The sequence below is a fragment of the Oncorhynchus tshawytscha genome, linkage group LG16 (assembly GCF_018296145.1).
Source record: "Oncorhynchus tshawytscha isolate Ot180627B linkage group LG16, Otsh_v2.0, whole genome shotgun sequence".
NCBI classification, from domain to species: domain Eukaryota; kingdom Metazoa; phylum Chordata; class Actinopteri; order Salmoniformes; family Salmonidae; genus Oncorhynchus; species Oncorhynchus tshawytscha.
The window spans coordinates 81,474,740-81,489,759 of NC_056444.1; the positions used below are offsets into that span (position 1 = coordinate 81,474,740).

The window sequence follows — 15,020 nt, forward strand, 5'->3', positions numbered from 1 at the left end:
ATTATACATTACATTAGATTATATATTAGATTAGATTATATATTAGATTATACATTAGATTGGATTATACATTAGATTAGATTATACATTAGATTATACATTATATTAGATTATACATTAGATTATACATTAGATTAGATTATACATTAGATTATACATTAGATTAGATTATACATTAGATTATACATTAGATTAGATTATACACTAGATTAGATTATACATTAGATTAGATTATACATTAGATTAGATTATACATTAGATTAGATTAGATATTAGATTATACATTAGATTAGATTATATATTAGATTATACATTAGATTATACACCAGATAAGATTATACATTAGATTATACACTAGATAAGATTATACATTACATTATACACTAGATAAGATTATACATTAGATTAGATTATACATTAGATTAGATTATACATTAGATTAGATTATATATTTGATTATACATTAGACTATACATTAGATTAGATTATACATTAGCTTTGTTTATACATTAGATTATACATTAGCTTTGTTTATTCATTCGATTATACATTAGATTAGATTATAGATTATATTATACATTAGATTATAGATTATATTATACATTAGATTATAGATTCTATTATACATTAGATTATAGATTCTATTATACATTATATTCTATTATACATTAGATTATAGATTCTATTATACATTATATTATATTTTAGATTATACATTAGATTATAGATTATATTATACATTAGATTATACACTAGATTACACATTAGATGACATTATATATTAGATTATAGATTTGATTATACATTAGATTAGATTATACGTTAGATTAGATTATATATTAGATTACACATTAGATTACATTATATATTAGCTTATACATTAGATTATACATTAGATTAGATTATAGATTAGAATATACATTAGATTGGATTATACATTAGATTAGAGATTAGATTATATTAGATTATACATTAGCTTTGTTTATACATTAGAATATACATTATATTAGATTATACATCATATTAGGTAACACATTAGATTATAGATTAGATATTAGATTATACATTAGTTTTGTTTTTTATTAATTACATTTTTTTTAACCCCTTTTTCTCCCCAACTCATGAACGGGCTCGGGAGAGACGAAGGTCGAGAGTCATGCGTCCTCCGAAACACAACCCAACCAAGCCGCACTGCTTCTTAACACAGCCAGCATCCAACCCGGAAGCCAGCCGCACCAATGTGTCAGAGGAAATACCATACACCTAGCGACCTGGTCAGCGTGCACTGCGCCCGGCCCACCACAGGGGTCGCTAGCACGTGATGAGACAAGGATATCCCTACCGGCCAAACACTCCCTAAACGGGACGACGCTGGGCCAATTGCGCGTCGCCCCATGGACCTCCCGGTCGCGGCCTGGGCTCGAACCCAGAGTCTCTGGCGGCACGGCCTTAGACCACTGCGCCACCCGTGAGGCCCTACATTAGCTTTGTTAATATATTAGATTATACATTATATTAGATTATACATTATATTATACATAAAATTAGATTATAGAATAGATTATAGATTAGATTATACATTAGCTTCGATTATACATTAGATTATACATTAGATTATGCATTAGTTTTGATTATACATTAGATCAGATTATAGATTAGATTATACATTATATAATTGAATTTAAATTCAGGGATCATTAAAGTATCAATAAAGTTGATGTCGGAAGTTTAAATACATTTAGGTTGGAGTCATTAAAACTCATTTTTCAACCACTCCAAAACTTTCTTGTTACCAAACTATAGTTTTGGCAAATCGGTTAGGACATCTACTTTGTGCATGACACAAGTAATTTTTCCAACAATTGTTTACAGACAGATTATTTCACTTATAATTCACTGTATCACAATTCCAGTGGGTCAGAAGTGTACATACACTAAATTGACTGTGCCTTTAAACAGCTTGGAAAAAAAGCTGTTTAAGTCCAGAAAATGATGCCATGGCACTAGAAGATTCTGATAGGCTAATTGACATCATTAGAGCCAATTGGAGGTGTACCTGTGGATGTATTTCAAGGCCTACCTTCAAACTCAGTGCCTCTTTGCTTGACATCATGGGAAAATAAAAATAAATTATCCAAGACCTCAGAAAGAAATTGTAGATCTCCACAAGTCTGGTTCATCCTTGGGAGCAATTGTACAAACAATAGTACGCAAGTATAAACACCATGGGACCACGCAGCCGTCATACCGCTCAGGAAGGTGTTCTGTCTCCTAGAAATGAACATACTTTGTTGCGAAAAGTGCAAATCAATCCCAGAACAACAGCAAAGGACCTTGTGAAGATGCTGGAGGAAACAGGTACAAAGTATCTATATCCACAGTAAAACGAGTCCTTTATCAACACAACCTGAAAGGCCGCTCAGCAAGGAAGAAGCCACTGCTCCAAAACCGCCATAAAAAAGCCAGTCTACAGTTTGCAACTGCACATGGGGACAAAGATCGTTCTTTTTGGAGAAATGGCCTCTGGTCTGATGAAACAAAAACATAACTGTTTGGCCATAATGACCATTATGTTTGGAGGGAAAAAGGGGGCGGCTTGCAAGCCGAAGAACACCATCCCAACCGTGAAGCACGGGGGTGGCAGCATCATGTTGTGGGGGTGCTTTGCTGCAGGAGGGACTGGTGCACTTCACAAAACAGATGGCATCACGAGGAAGGACAATGATGTGGATATATTGAAGCAACATCTCAAAACATCAGTCAGGAAGTCAAAGCTTGGTCGCAAATGGGTCTTCCAAATGGACAAGGACCCCAAGCATACTTCCAAAGTTGTGGCAAAATGGCTTAAGGACAGCAAAGTCAAGGTATTGGATTGGCCATCCCAAAGCCCTGACCTTGTCCTATAGAAAATGTGTGGGCAGAACTGAAAAAGCGTGTGCGAGCAAGGAGGCCTACAAACCTGACTCAGCTCTGTCAGGAGGAATGGGCCAAAATTCACCCAACTTGTTGTGGGAAGCTTGTGGAAGGCCACCGGAAAAGTTTGACCCAAGTTAAGCAATTTAAAGGCAATGCTACCAAAAACTAATTGAGTGTATGTAAACTTCTGACCCACTGGGAATGTGGTGAAAGAAATAAAAGCTGAAATAAATCATTCTCTCTACTATTATCCTGACATTTCACATTCTTAAAATAAAGTGGTGATCCTAACTGGCCTAAGACAGGGACTGTTAACTAGGGTTAAATGTCAAGAATTGTGAAAAACTGAGTTTAAATGTATTTGGCTAAGGTGTATGTAAACTTCCAACTGTAGAGTTGGAGTCTATTTACGTAGAGTCTACGTAGAGTCTATTTACATCTAAGTATCTCTCTCACCTTCACCAAGATCACCTCCTCAGTGTGGTTCCCCACCACCACGCGTTCCGTGTGGTTCTGTAGGTCGTTGAAGTACTCGTGAGTCTCCAGGCAGAACGTAGTAATGGAAATCAGGATAAAGAACAGAGAGGCAAACGCTATACCCTGCAACGAGACAATCAATCAATCAATCAATACATTGACACATCAAATCAATGAAATGTATTTATAAAAGTCCATTTTACATAAGCAGTTGTCTAAAAGTTCTTTCATAGAACAAAACACTCAAAGTCAGTGAGAGGAAACATGTTGGACAGGACATAGTTACAGGACACAGATACATACTAGTTACTATAGTAACGGCATTGTACTAGCAGAGTAACGGAGCTGAGCATGTTCTGCTATTACACAAACGCAGTAGGGACCGTTGCTTTTATTCCACGCTGTTACTTAGGTAAGTTGTTACTGAGAAATATACAGATAACATGATCCATTGTACTTACAGAGGATCCATTCAAACTGTTAGAGAGAACACAGTTACTCGCCTACAGCTTTTATTTCAACATTACTGGCTGATTTCTGTTGTTTTCACTTCAGCAAGCTAACAATTATTCTGTAAAAATACAAGTCCAGAACAGTCACACCACAGAACCAACAGCAGGTAACAGTCACACCACAGAACCAACAGCAGGTAACAGTCACACCACAGAACCAGAACCAAACAGAACCAGGGGAACAGTCACATCACAGAACCAACAGCAGGTAACAGTCACATCACAGAACCAACAGCAGACAGCAAACAGTCACATCACAGAACCAACAGCAGGTAACAGTCACATCACAGAACCAACAGCAGGTAACAGTCACACCACAGAACCAACAGCAGGGAACAGTCACACCACAGAACCAACAGCAGGGAACAGTCACATCACAGAACCAACAGCAGGTAACAGTCACACCACAGAACCAACAGCCAACAGCAGGTAACAGTCACATCACAGAACCAACAGCAGGTAACAGTCACATCACAGAACCAACAGCAGGTAACAGTCACATCACAGAACCAACAGCAGGGAACAGTCACATCACAGAACCAACAGCAGGGAACAGTCACATCACAGAACCAACAGCAGGGAACAGTCACACCACAGAACCAACAGCAGGTAACAGTCACACCACAGAACCAACAGCAGGTAACAGTCACACCACAGAACCAACAGCAGGTAACAGTCACACCACAGAACCAACAGCAGGTAACAGTCACATCACAGAACCAACAGCAGACAGCAGGGAACAGTCACACCACAGAACCAACAGCAGGTAACAGTCACACCACAGAACCAACAGCTGGTAACAGTCACACCACAGAACCAACAGCAGGGAGCAGTCACACCAACAGCAGGTAACAGTCACACCAACAGCAGGTACTACACAGTTGATGATGTAAAGCTAATGGTTAACAAGGGCGAGAGGATGAATCTGGTCAGCATTCACAAACAGATCACACTCAGACCAGAAAACAACTCAGATTCCAGAGCAACAGCCTCTATAATCTGGCAGTGCTGTAAAACAGGGCAGGCCGCATTGTGAGGGCCTCCAGCCATTAGCAGCCACAAGGCCCATCATCTAACCTGCCAACAGCCACTATGCAGCCACAAGGCCCATCATCTAACCAGCCATCAGCCACAAGGCCCATCATCTACCAGCCATCAGCCACAAGGCCCATCATCTACCCAGCCATCAGCCACAAGGCCCATCATCTAACCCAGCCATCAGCCACAAGGCCCATCATCTACCCAGCCATCAGCCACTACGCAGCCACAAGGCCCATCATCTACCCAGCCATCAGCCACTATGCAGCCACAAGGCCCATCATCTACCCAGCCATCAGCCACTATGTAGCCACAAGGCCCATCATCTACCCAGCCATCAGCCACAAGGCACATCATCTACCCAGCCATCAGCAACTACGCAGCCACAAGGCCCATCATCTACCCAGCCATCAGCCACAAGGCCCATCATCTACCCAGCCATCAGCCACAAGGCCCATCATCTACCCAGCCATCAGCCACAAGGCCCATCATCTACCCAGCCATCAGCCACAAGGCCCATCATCTACCCAGCCATCAGCCACAAGGCCCATCATCTACCCAGCCATCAGCCACAAGGCCCATCATCTACCCAGCCATCAGCCACAAGGCCCATCATCTACCCAGCCATCAGCCACAAGGCCCATCATCTACCCAGCCATCAGCCACAAGGCCCATCATCTACCCAGCCATCAGCCACAAGGCCCATCATCTACCCAGCCATCAGCCACAAGGCCCATCATCTACCCAGCCATCAGCCACAAGGCCCATCATCTACCCAGCCATCAGCCACAAGGCCCATCATCTAGCCATCAGCCACAAGGCCCATCATCTACCCAGCCATCAGCCACAAGGCCCATCATCTACCCAGCCATCAGCCACAAGGCCCATCATCTACCCAGCCACCAGCCACTATGCAGCCACAAGGCCCATCAGAGATGGAGGAAGGAGGCCCAGAGAGGCTTGGAAACACAGACATGTTTACATCAGCTCTCCATTAGATCTCACCTGATAACTTACCAGACTTTTCTGAGTCTCTGTAAATTCTGTATGTTCTATTATTGGCATCGCTTGTCGATCAAATCTAGTATGATAAAGAATAATTAAACGATTGACAATACACCTACCTGTAGTTCAGTGGAGGCTGCTGAGGGGAGGACGGCTCATAACAACGTCTGGAATGGATTTTCACTGGGAATGGTATCAAACACATCAAACACGTTGGTTTCCATGTAGTTGATACCATTTCCATTGACTCCATTCTGGTCATTGTTATGAGCCGTCCTCCCCTCAGCAGCCTCCACTGGTCTCGTTGAACTGTTTACAGAAGAGGATCATGGCAGGTGTCGGTTCTGACCTTAAACTCAGTTTCACCACTGAGAGTCCCTGGTCCAAGCATTCACCCCATTTCCTGCTCATCTCCCACAATAACTCTGTACGGTTTAGGGTTAGCATTGTGTTTGTGTTAGCATTGTAAATAAATCCAAAAGTACTGTACAGCTGATTGATTTGTGTGGGGAAGGCTGAATGTAGATATGGCGGGTACCTGGTGCCTGAATGGCATTGATGACAAGGTACATATTTAACCAGCTGTTATCCAGGTGAGCAGGAGGACGAGAGAGGACACAGATGTATTCCAATCCGTCCATGACGCTACAGTCAGAGCTAATAACACTAGAGTCCTCTCACAGGCACAGGGTCGACTCAAATTGCACCCTATTTCCTACATAATGCACTCCTTTTGACCAGGGCCCTTGTCCAAAGTAGTGCACTACAGAAGAAAAAGGGCCCCATATGGAATGCATTACAAAATATACGAGGGAATATGAAAAGAGACAGTTTTTAGACGTGTTATTTGTTGATAGCGACGTTTGTCGACCTCCGTACTCAGTTAGTCACATCCTAATCAACACCAGCTTCATGATGAGCAACATACATGCTATAATGACTAGCTAGATGATTAATGACTACATCACACTGAAGACAGTTACATCACACTGAAGACAGCTACATCACACTGAAGACAGCTACATCACACTGAAGACAGCTACATCACACTGAAGACAGCTACATCACACTGAAGACAGCTACATCACACTGAAGACAGTTACATCACACTGAAGACAGCTACATCACACTGAAGACAGCTACATCACACTGAAGACAGTTACAGTTACATCACACTGAAGACAGCTACATCACACTGAAGACAGTTACATCACACTGAAGACAGTTACATCACACTGAAGACAGTTACATCACACTGAAGACAGCTACATCACACTGAAGACAGCTACATCACACTGAAGACAGTTACATCACACTGAAGACAGCTACATCACACTGAAGACAGCTACATCACACTGAAGACAGTTACATCACACTGAAGACAGCTATCACACTGAACACAGCTACATCACACTGAAGATAGCTACATCACACTGAAGAAGACAGCTACATCACACTGAAGACAGCTACATCACACTGAAGACAGCTACATCACACTGAAGACAGCTACATCACACTGAAGACAGCTACATCACACTGAAGACAGTTACATCACACTGAAGACAGCTACATCACACTGAAGACAGTTACAGTTACATCACACTGAAGACAGCTACATCACACTGAAGACAGCTACATCACACTGAAGACAGTTACATCACACTGAAGACAGCTACATCACACTGAAGACAGTTACATTTTGTAATGGATACATCCCACTGAAGACAGTTACATTTTGTAATGGATACATCACATTACAAAAAATTTTGGGGGACAGAATGAGCACTATCAATCTGATGACGGAAGGAAACATTTTGATGGAAAGACAAATCTAGAGTACATCTCTACAAAGAAAAGACAAATCTAGAGTACATCTCTACAAAGAAAAGACAAATCTAGAGTACCACTCTACAAAGAAAATGTGTATCTCCTCTTCTCTGGTCTGTTCTCTGGTCTCTAGTCTGCACAGTTGGTCCCAGGTCTCTGGTCTGGTCTGTACAGTAGGTCCCAGGTCTCTGGTCTGGTCTGTACAGTAGGTCCCAGGTCTCTGGTCTGTACAGTTGGTCCCAGGTCTCTGGTCTGGTCTGTACAGTAGGTCCCAGGTCTCTGGTCTGGTCTGTCACAGTGAGGTCCCAGGTCTCTGGTCTGGTCTGTACAGTAGGTCCCAGGTCTCTGGTCTGTTGGGGGACAGTAGGTCCCAGGTCTCTGGTCTGGTCTGTACAGTTGGTCCCAGGTCTCTGGTCTGGTCTGTACAAAGTAAATGGTCCCAGGTCTCTGGTCTGGTCTGTACAGTAGGTCCCAGGTCTCTGGTCTGGTCTGTACAGTAGGTCCCAGGTCTCTGGTCTGGTCTGTACAGTAGGTCCCAGGTCTCTGGTCTGTACAGTAGGTCCCAGGTCTCTGGTCTGTATAGTAGGTCTCAGGTCTGTGGTCTGGTCTGTATAGTAGGTCCCATGTCTCTAGTCTGGTCTGGTCTGTACAGTAGACCCAGGTTTCTGGTCTGTATAGTAGGTCCCAGGTCTCTGGTCTGTAAAGTAGGTCCCAGGTCTCTGGTCTGGTCTGTACAGTAGACCCAGGTTTCTGGTCTGTATAGTAGGTCCCAGGTCTCTGGTCTGGTCTGTACAGTAGATCCCAGGTCTCTGGTCTGGTCTGTACAGTAGGTCCCAGGTCTCTTGTCTGGTCTGCACAGTAGGTCCCAGGTCTCTGGTCTGGTCTGTACAGTAGGTTCCAGGTCTCTGGTCTGGTCTGTACAGTAGGTCCCAGGTCTCTGGTCTGTACAGTAGGTCCCAGGTCTCTTGTCTGTATAGTAGGTCTCAGGTCTCTGGTCTGGTCTGTATAGTAGGTCTCAGGTCTCTGGTCTGGTCTGTATAGTAGGTCCCAGGTCTCTGGTCTGGTCTGTATAGTAGGTCCCAGGTCTCTGGTCTGGTCTGTACAGTAGGTCACAGGTCTCTGGTCTGGTCTGTACAGTAGACCCAGGTTTCTGGTCTGTATAGTAGGTTCCAGGTCTCTGGTCTGTACAGTAGATCCCAGGTCTCTGGTCTGGTCTGTACAGTAGGTCCCAGGTCTCTTGTCTGGTCTGCACAGTAGGTCCCAGGTCTCTGGTCTGGTCTGTACAGTAGGTTCCGGGTCTCTGGTCTGGTCTGTACAGTAGGTCCCAGGTCTCTGGTCTGTACAGTAGGTCCCAGGTCTCTGGTCTGTATAGTAGGTCTCAGGTCTCTGGTCTGGTCTGTATAGTAGGTCCCAGGTCTCTGGTCTGGTCTGTACAGTAGGTCCCAGGTCTCTGGTCTGTATAGTTGGTCCCAGGTCTCTGGTCTGGTCTGTACAGTAGGTCACAGGTCTCTGGTCTGGTCTGTACAGTAGACCCAGGTTTCTGGTCTGTATAGTAGGTCCCAGGTCTCTGGTCTGTATAGTAGGTCTCAGGTCTCTGGTCTGGTCTGTATAGTAGGTCCCAGGTCTCTGGTCTGGTCTGGTCTGTACAGTAGACCCAGGTTTCTGGTCTGTATAGTAGATCCCAGGTCTCTGGTCTGTATAGTAGGTCCCAGGTCTCTGGTCTGTATAGTAGGTTCCAGGTCTCTGGACTCTGGTCTGTTCTCTGGTCTCTGGTCTGTTCTCTGGTCTCTGGTCTGTTCTCTGGTCTATTCTCTGGTCTGTTCTCTGGTCTGTTCTCTAGTGTCTGGTCTGTTCTCCAGTCTGTTCTCTGGTCTGTTCTCCGGTCTGTTCTCCTGTCTGTTCTCTGGTCTGGTCTGTACAGTAGACCCAGGTTTCTAGTCTATATAGTAGGTCTCGGGTCTCTTGTCTGGTCTGCACAGTAGGTCCCAGGTCTCTGGTCTGGTCTGTACAGTAAGTCCCAGGTGTCTGGTCTGTTTTGCAGGTCTCAGGTCTCTGATCTGGTCTGTACCGTAGACCCAGATTTCTGGTCTGTATAGTAGATCCCAGGTCTCTGGTCTGATCTGTACAGTAGGTCTCAGGTCTCTGGTCTGGTCTGTAAAGTAGGTCCCAGGTCTCGGGTCTGGTCTGTACAGTAGACCCAGGTTTCTGGTCTGTATAGTAGGTCCCAGGTCTCTGGTCTGGTCTGCACAGTAGGTCTCAGGTCTCTGGTCTGGTCTGTACAGTAGACCCAGGTGGTTTCTGGTCTGTATAGTAGGTCCCAGGTCTCTGGTCTGGTCTGTACAGTAGATCACAGGTCTCTGGTCTGGTCTGTACAGTAGGTCCCAGGTCTCTGGTCTAGTCTGTACAGTAGATCCCAGGTCTCTGGTCTGGTCTGTACAGTAGATCACAGGTCTCTGGTCTGGTCTGTACAGTAGGTCCCAGGTCTCTGGTCTGGTCTGTACAGTAGGTCCCAGGTCTCTGGTCTGTACAGCAGGTCTCAGGTCTCTGGTCTGGTCTGTACAGTGGGTCCCAGGTCTCTGGACTGGTCTGTACAGTAGGTCCCAGGTCTCTGGTCTGGTCTGTACAGTAGGTCCCAGGTCTCTGGTCTGGTCTGTATAGTAGGTCCCAGGTCTCTGGTCTGGTCTGTACAGTAGATCTCAAGTCTCTGGTCTGGTCTGTAAAGTAGGTCCCAGGTCTCTGGTCTGGTCTGTACAGTAGGTCTCAGGTATCTGGTCTGGTCTTTACAGTAGGTCCCAGGTCTCTGGTCTGGTCTATACAGTAGGTCCCAGGTCCCAGGGGTCTCACAAGGCCCTCTCCTGTCCCACAGAGTATGCAGGTCCCTTGGGTATATCCTGCACAACAGAAGGGCATGGAGACACTTCTCCAGGGAACTGTGGAACTGTGGAGATGTTGAGCGAGCCAGAGGACAAAGACAAAAAGCCCTCCCTCCCTCCCACTCTTCCTTCCCGCCTCCCTCACACTCTCCTTCCCTGCCTCCCTCCCTCCTCCTGTGTCTATCTGCCTGCCTCAAGAGAAACAAGACAATCCCCCTGATTGACAATTAGAAACCCAGTTACCAGGGAGCTGTGGAGTTATGGAGGCATGAAGGCCAGCCAGTGTACAAGGCCAGCTACTGAAGCTCCTCAGCCTGCCTTGTGTCTGGCCCTGGACGAACAATACCCCTGGATGCAGAAACAAACCCAGTTAGCAGGGACTTCATCTCTCTCCTCTGACTTTTTAATGTGTGACATCAAGTTTGTTTCTGCCAATTCAGTGCAACATTGTCAAATCAATCATCCAATATTGCAGAGAGACATTGGGATTTAAAATTCGGAAGCAGAGGGCCTACTTCAGTATATTGTCTAGCTCTAATCATTTCCCGAACACTGTGACTTGGTCTGTACAGATTGTTTGCACAGAACTTTCTGCACTGTACTGAGAGATACTCTACAGTCTGTTCACACCAACCACCTCACAAACTGAACTGAGAGACTCTACAGTCTGTTCACACCAACCACCTCACAAACTGAACTGATGAAATAGTTTCCATTGTGTCCCCACATCAACAACTTTCCAGACCAGACACATCCAGACCAGACCAGACACATCCAGAATAGATCAGACCAGACACATCCAGACCAGACATATCCAGAACAGGGAACAGGCCAGACACACCCAGACCAGACACATCCAGACCAGACCAGACACACCCAGACCAGACACACCCAAACCAGACCAGAACAGACCAGACACATCCAGAACAGACCAGACACATCCAGACCAGACCAGACTCACCCAGACCAGACCAGACACACCCAGACCAGACCAGACACATCCAGAACAGACCAGACACATCCAAACCAGACACATCCAGAACAGACCAGACACATCCAGACCAGACCAGACACATCCAGACCAGACCAGAAACATCCAGAACAGACCAGAAACATCCAGAACAGACCAGACACATCCAGACAGACAAAAGAGAAAATATCCCAGAGCCAGCCGTTATATCCAGACCATTAAAACAGTAGAGTCTGACTAACAGGTGCAATTTGAGGTGCCAATATGTGTGCAGCTGTTGGTGCCTAGTAGTAAAGACATCCATGCATCCGGCCTCCCTCCCTTCCTACCTCCCTCCCCCTCTCTCTCTCTCCCCCTCCCTCCCTCAATCCATCCCCCATCCCTCCCTCCCTCCCCCTCTCCCTACTTCCCTCTCTCTCTCCCTCCCTCCCTCCCTATTTATATTCTCAGAGATCCCCCAGCAGGTTGCTGACTGGTTGCATACATCTCGCTGTAACGATCTGCTATTGCTCCTATTGTTGCTGGTGAGACTGAGTACAGCCAAGCACAGATAATACATCAACAGAGCTACTTGTGAGACATGAGAAATTACATACAGTACAAGTAAAAAGTTTGTTCACACCTACTCAATCCAGGGTTTTTCTTTATTTTTTAAAACTATTTTCTACATTGTAGGATAATAGTGAAGACATCAAAACTATTAAATAACACATATGGAATCATGTGGGCAACCAAAAAAGGGTTTAACATATCCAAATATATTTTAAATTTGAAATTATTTCGAAGTAGCCACCCTTTGCGTTGATGACAGCTTTGCACACGCTTGGCATTCTCTCAACCAGCTTCATGAGGTAGTCACCTGGAATGCATTTCAATTAACAGGTGACTTGTTAAAAGTTAATTTGTGGAATTTCTTTCCTTAATGCATTTGAGCCAATCAGTTGTGTTGTAACAAGGTAGTGTGGTATACAGAAGAGCCCTATTTTGGTAAAAGACCAAGTCCATATTATGGAAAGAACAGCGCAAAGAGAAACAACGGTCCATCATTACTTTAATTAGACATGAAGGTCAGTCAATAAAGGAGAATGTCAAGAACTTTGAACATTTCTTCAAATGCAGTCGCAGAAAAACATGACATAAAGATAATTTCTTTGCCACATTTTTTTGCAGTTTTCCTTTAGTGCCCTATAACCAACCGGATGCAGGTTTTGGAACATCTGAATTCTTTACAGACATCCTTCTTTTCAATCTGTCAATGAGGTTAGTAATTGTGGAGTAACTACAATGTTGTTGCTCCATTCTCAGTTTACTCCTATCACAGCCATTCATAAAAAAAGCCATCCCTTATTTATCAGATTGGTCCTTCGAGCCAGAATACTTACTATTGCACAATCCATCACAGTGTACTTATGAGATCAATATAACAATCGTTTGCCACTTATGCAAAATGGGACTAACAATAAAGGGAGTGTATTTCAAGACCAGTCTGGTTAGGATCTCTGATTTACTGGTTGTGTAATCTCATCACCTCAATCATGCTATGCATCCAAACGTGAAATTGTATAGGAAAGCATAGCTCTGCAAATGTGCGAATGGAATATTTTGACATGGTAATGACGTCCGAGTACACTGTCCAAAATGGCATCCTACTGCCTACAAAAGTAGGACGCTACATAGAAAATAGAGTGACATTTGGGACACAGACTAAGAGTGAATCCCACTTGAATATAGAGTCGGGAATGGATCGGATCGTCTGCATTATTCTTCCTTTACGGAAGCCTATTCACACCTTGGCAAATCAAATTGGTCTCTCAGTGACAGCTTTAATCACCGCTCTGATTCAATTTAGACAATAATTGAGAAATACAATCTGTGGCTGCACATAGAAAACAAGTATTTAGAAAGGAAATTGTATGCCGTCAGACTCACTTTCACAGTAACATCTCACAGAGAACCATCGATAACGTACAAATGTTCCACATTTATGAGGTAAGTTGATTGGAATCCAACAGACTTGATAAAACTCAACAAGTGTATCAGATCTCACAGAACAAACGCATTAGCATCTACTGATAGAATAGTCCTCGCAGATTCTTACAACTAGAACCTATGAACATGAAACATTCAACATGAAACATTCAGCAATTAAATATTCAACATGAACATCAACATTCAACACTCAAAAAATAAATATTCAACATGAACATCAACATTCAACATTAAAAATGAACGTCAACATGTAACCTGAACATGAACATTCAACATTAAACAGCCTACCATTACACAGGGAGGGTAGATTCTGATTCTAGTACACAGGGAGGGTAGATTCTGATTCTAGTACACAGGGATGGTAGATTCTGATTCTAGTACACAGGGAGGGTAGATTCTGATTCTAGTACACAGGGAGGGTAGATTCTGATTCTAGTACACAGGGATGGTAGATTCTGATTCTAGTACACAGGGAGGGTAGATTTCTGATTCTAGTACACAGGGAGGGTAGATTCTGATTCTAGTACACAGGGAGGGTAGATTCTGATTCTAGTACACAGGGAGGGTAGATTCTGATTCTAGTACACAGGGATGGAAGATTCTGATTCTAGTACACAGGGAGGGTAGATTCTGATTCTAGTACACAGGGATGGTAGATTCTGATTCTAGTACACAGGGAGGGTAGATTCTGATTCTAGTACACAGGGAGGGTAGATTCTGATTCTAGTACACAGGGAGGGTAGATTCTGATTCTAGTACACAGGGAGGGTAGATTCTGATTCTAGTACACAGGGATGGTAGATTCTGATTCTAGTACACAGGGAGGGTAGATTCTGATTCTAGTACACAGGGAGGGTAGATTCTGATTCTAGTACACAGGGAGGGTAGATTCTGATTCTAGTACACAGGGATGGTAGATTCTGATTCTAGTACACAGGGAGGGTAGATTCTGATTCTAGTACACAGGGAGGGTAGATTCTGATTCTAGTACACAGGGAGGGTAGATTCTGATTCTAGTACACAGGGAGGATTCTGTAGATTCTGATTCTAGTACACAGGGATGGTAGATTCTGATTCTAGTACACAGGGAGGGTAGATTCTGATTCTAGTACACAGGGAGGGTAGATTCTGATTCTAGTACACAGGGAGGGTAGATTCTGATTCTAGTACACAGGGATGGTAGATTCTGATTCTAGTACACAGGGAGGGTAGATTCTGATTCTAGTACACAGGGAGGGTAGATTCTGATTCTAGTACACAGGGAGGGTAGATTCTGATTCTAGTACACAGGGATGGTAGATTCTGATTCTAGTACACAGGGAGGGTAGATTCTGATTCTAGTACACATGGAGGGTAGATTCTGATTCTAGTACACAGGGAGGGTAGATTCTGATTCTAGTACACAGGGAGGGT

At 44.0% G+C, this 15,020-nt stretch overlaps 1 protein-coding gene across 1 annotated transcript in view; it reads right to left on the reverse strand.

The window, feature by feature from the left end:
• LOC112242888 (potassium voltage-gated channel subfamily C member 1-like) overlaps positions 1 to 15,020 on the reverse strand; it is a 54,048-nt gene that overhangs the window by 19,304 nt on the left and 19,724 nt on the right. The window contains exon 2 of the mRNA XM_042299760.1: positions 3,373 to 3,516. Coding sequence (XP_042155694.1) covers positions 3,373 to 3,516 — 144 coding nt within the window. The remainder of the gene's footprint in view (positions 1 to 3,372; positions 3,517 to 15,020) is intronic.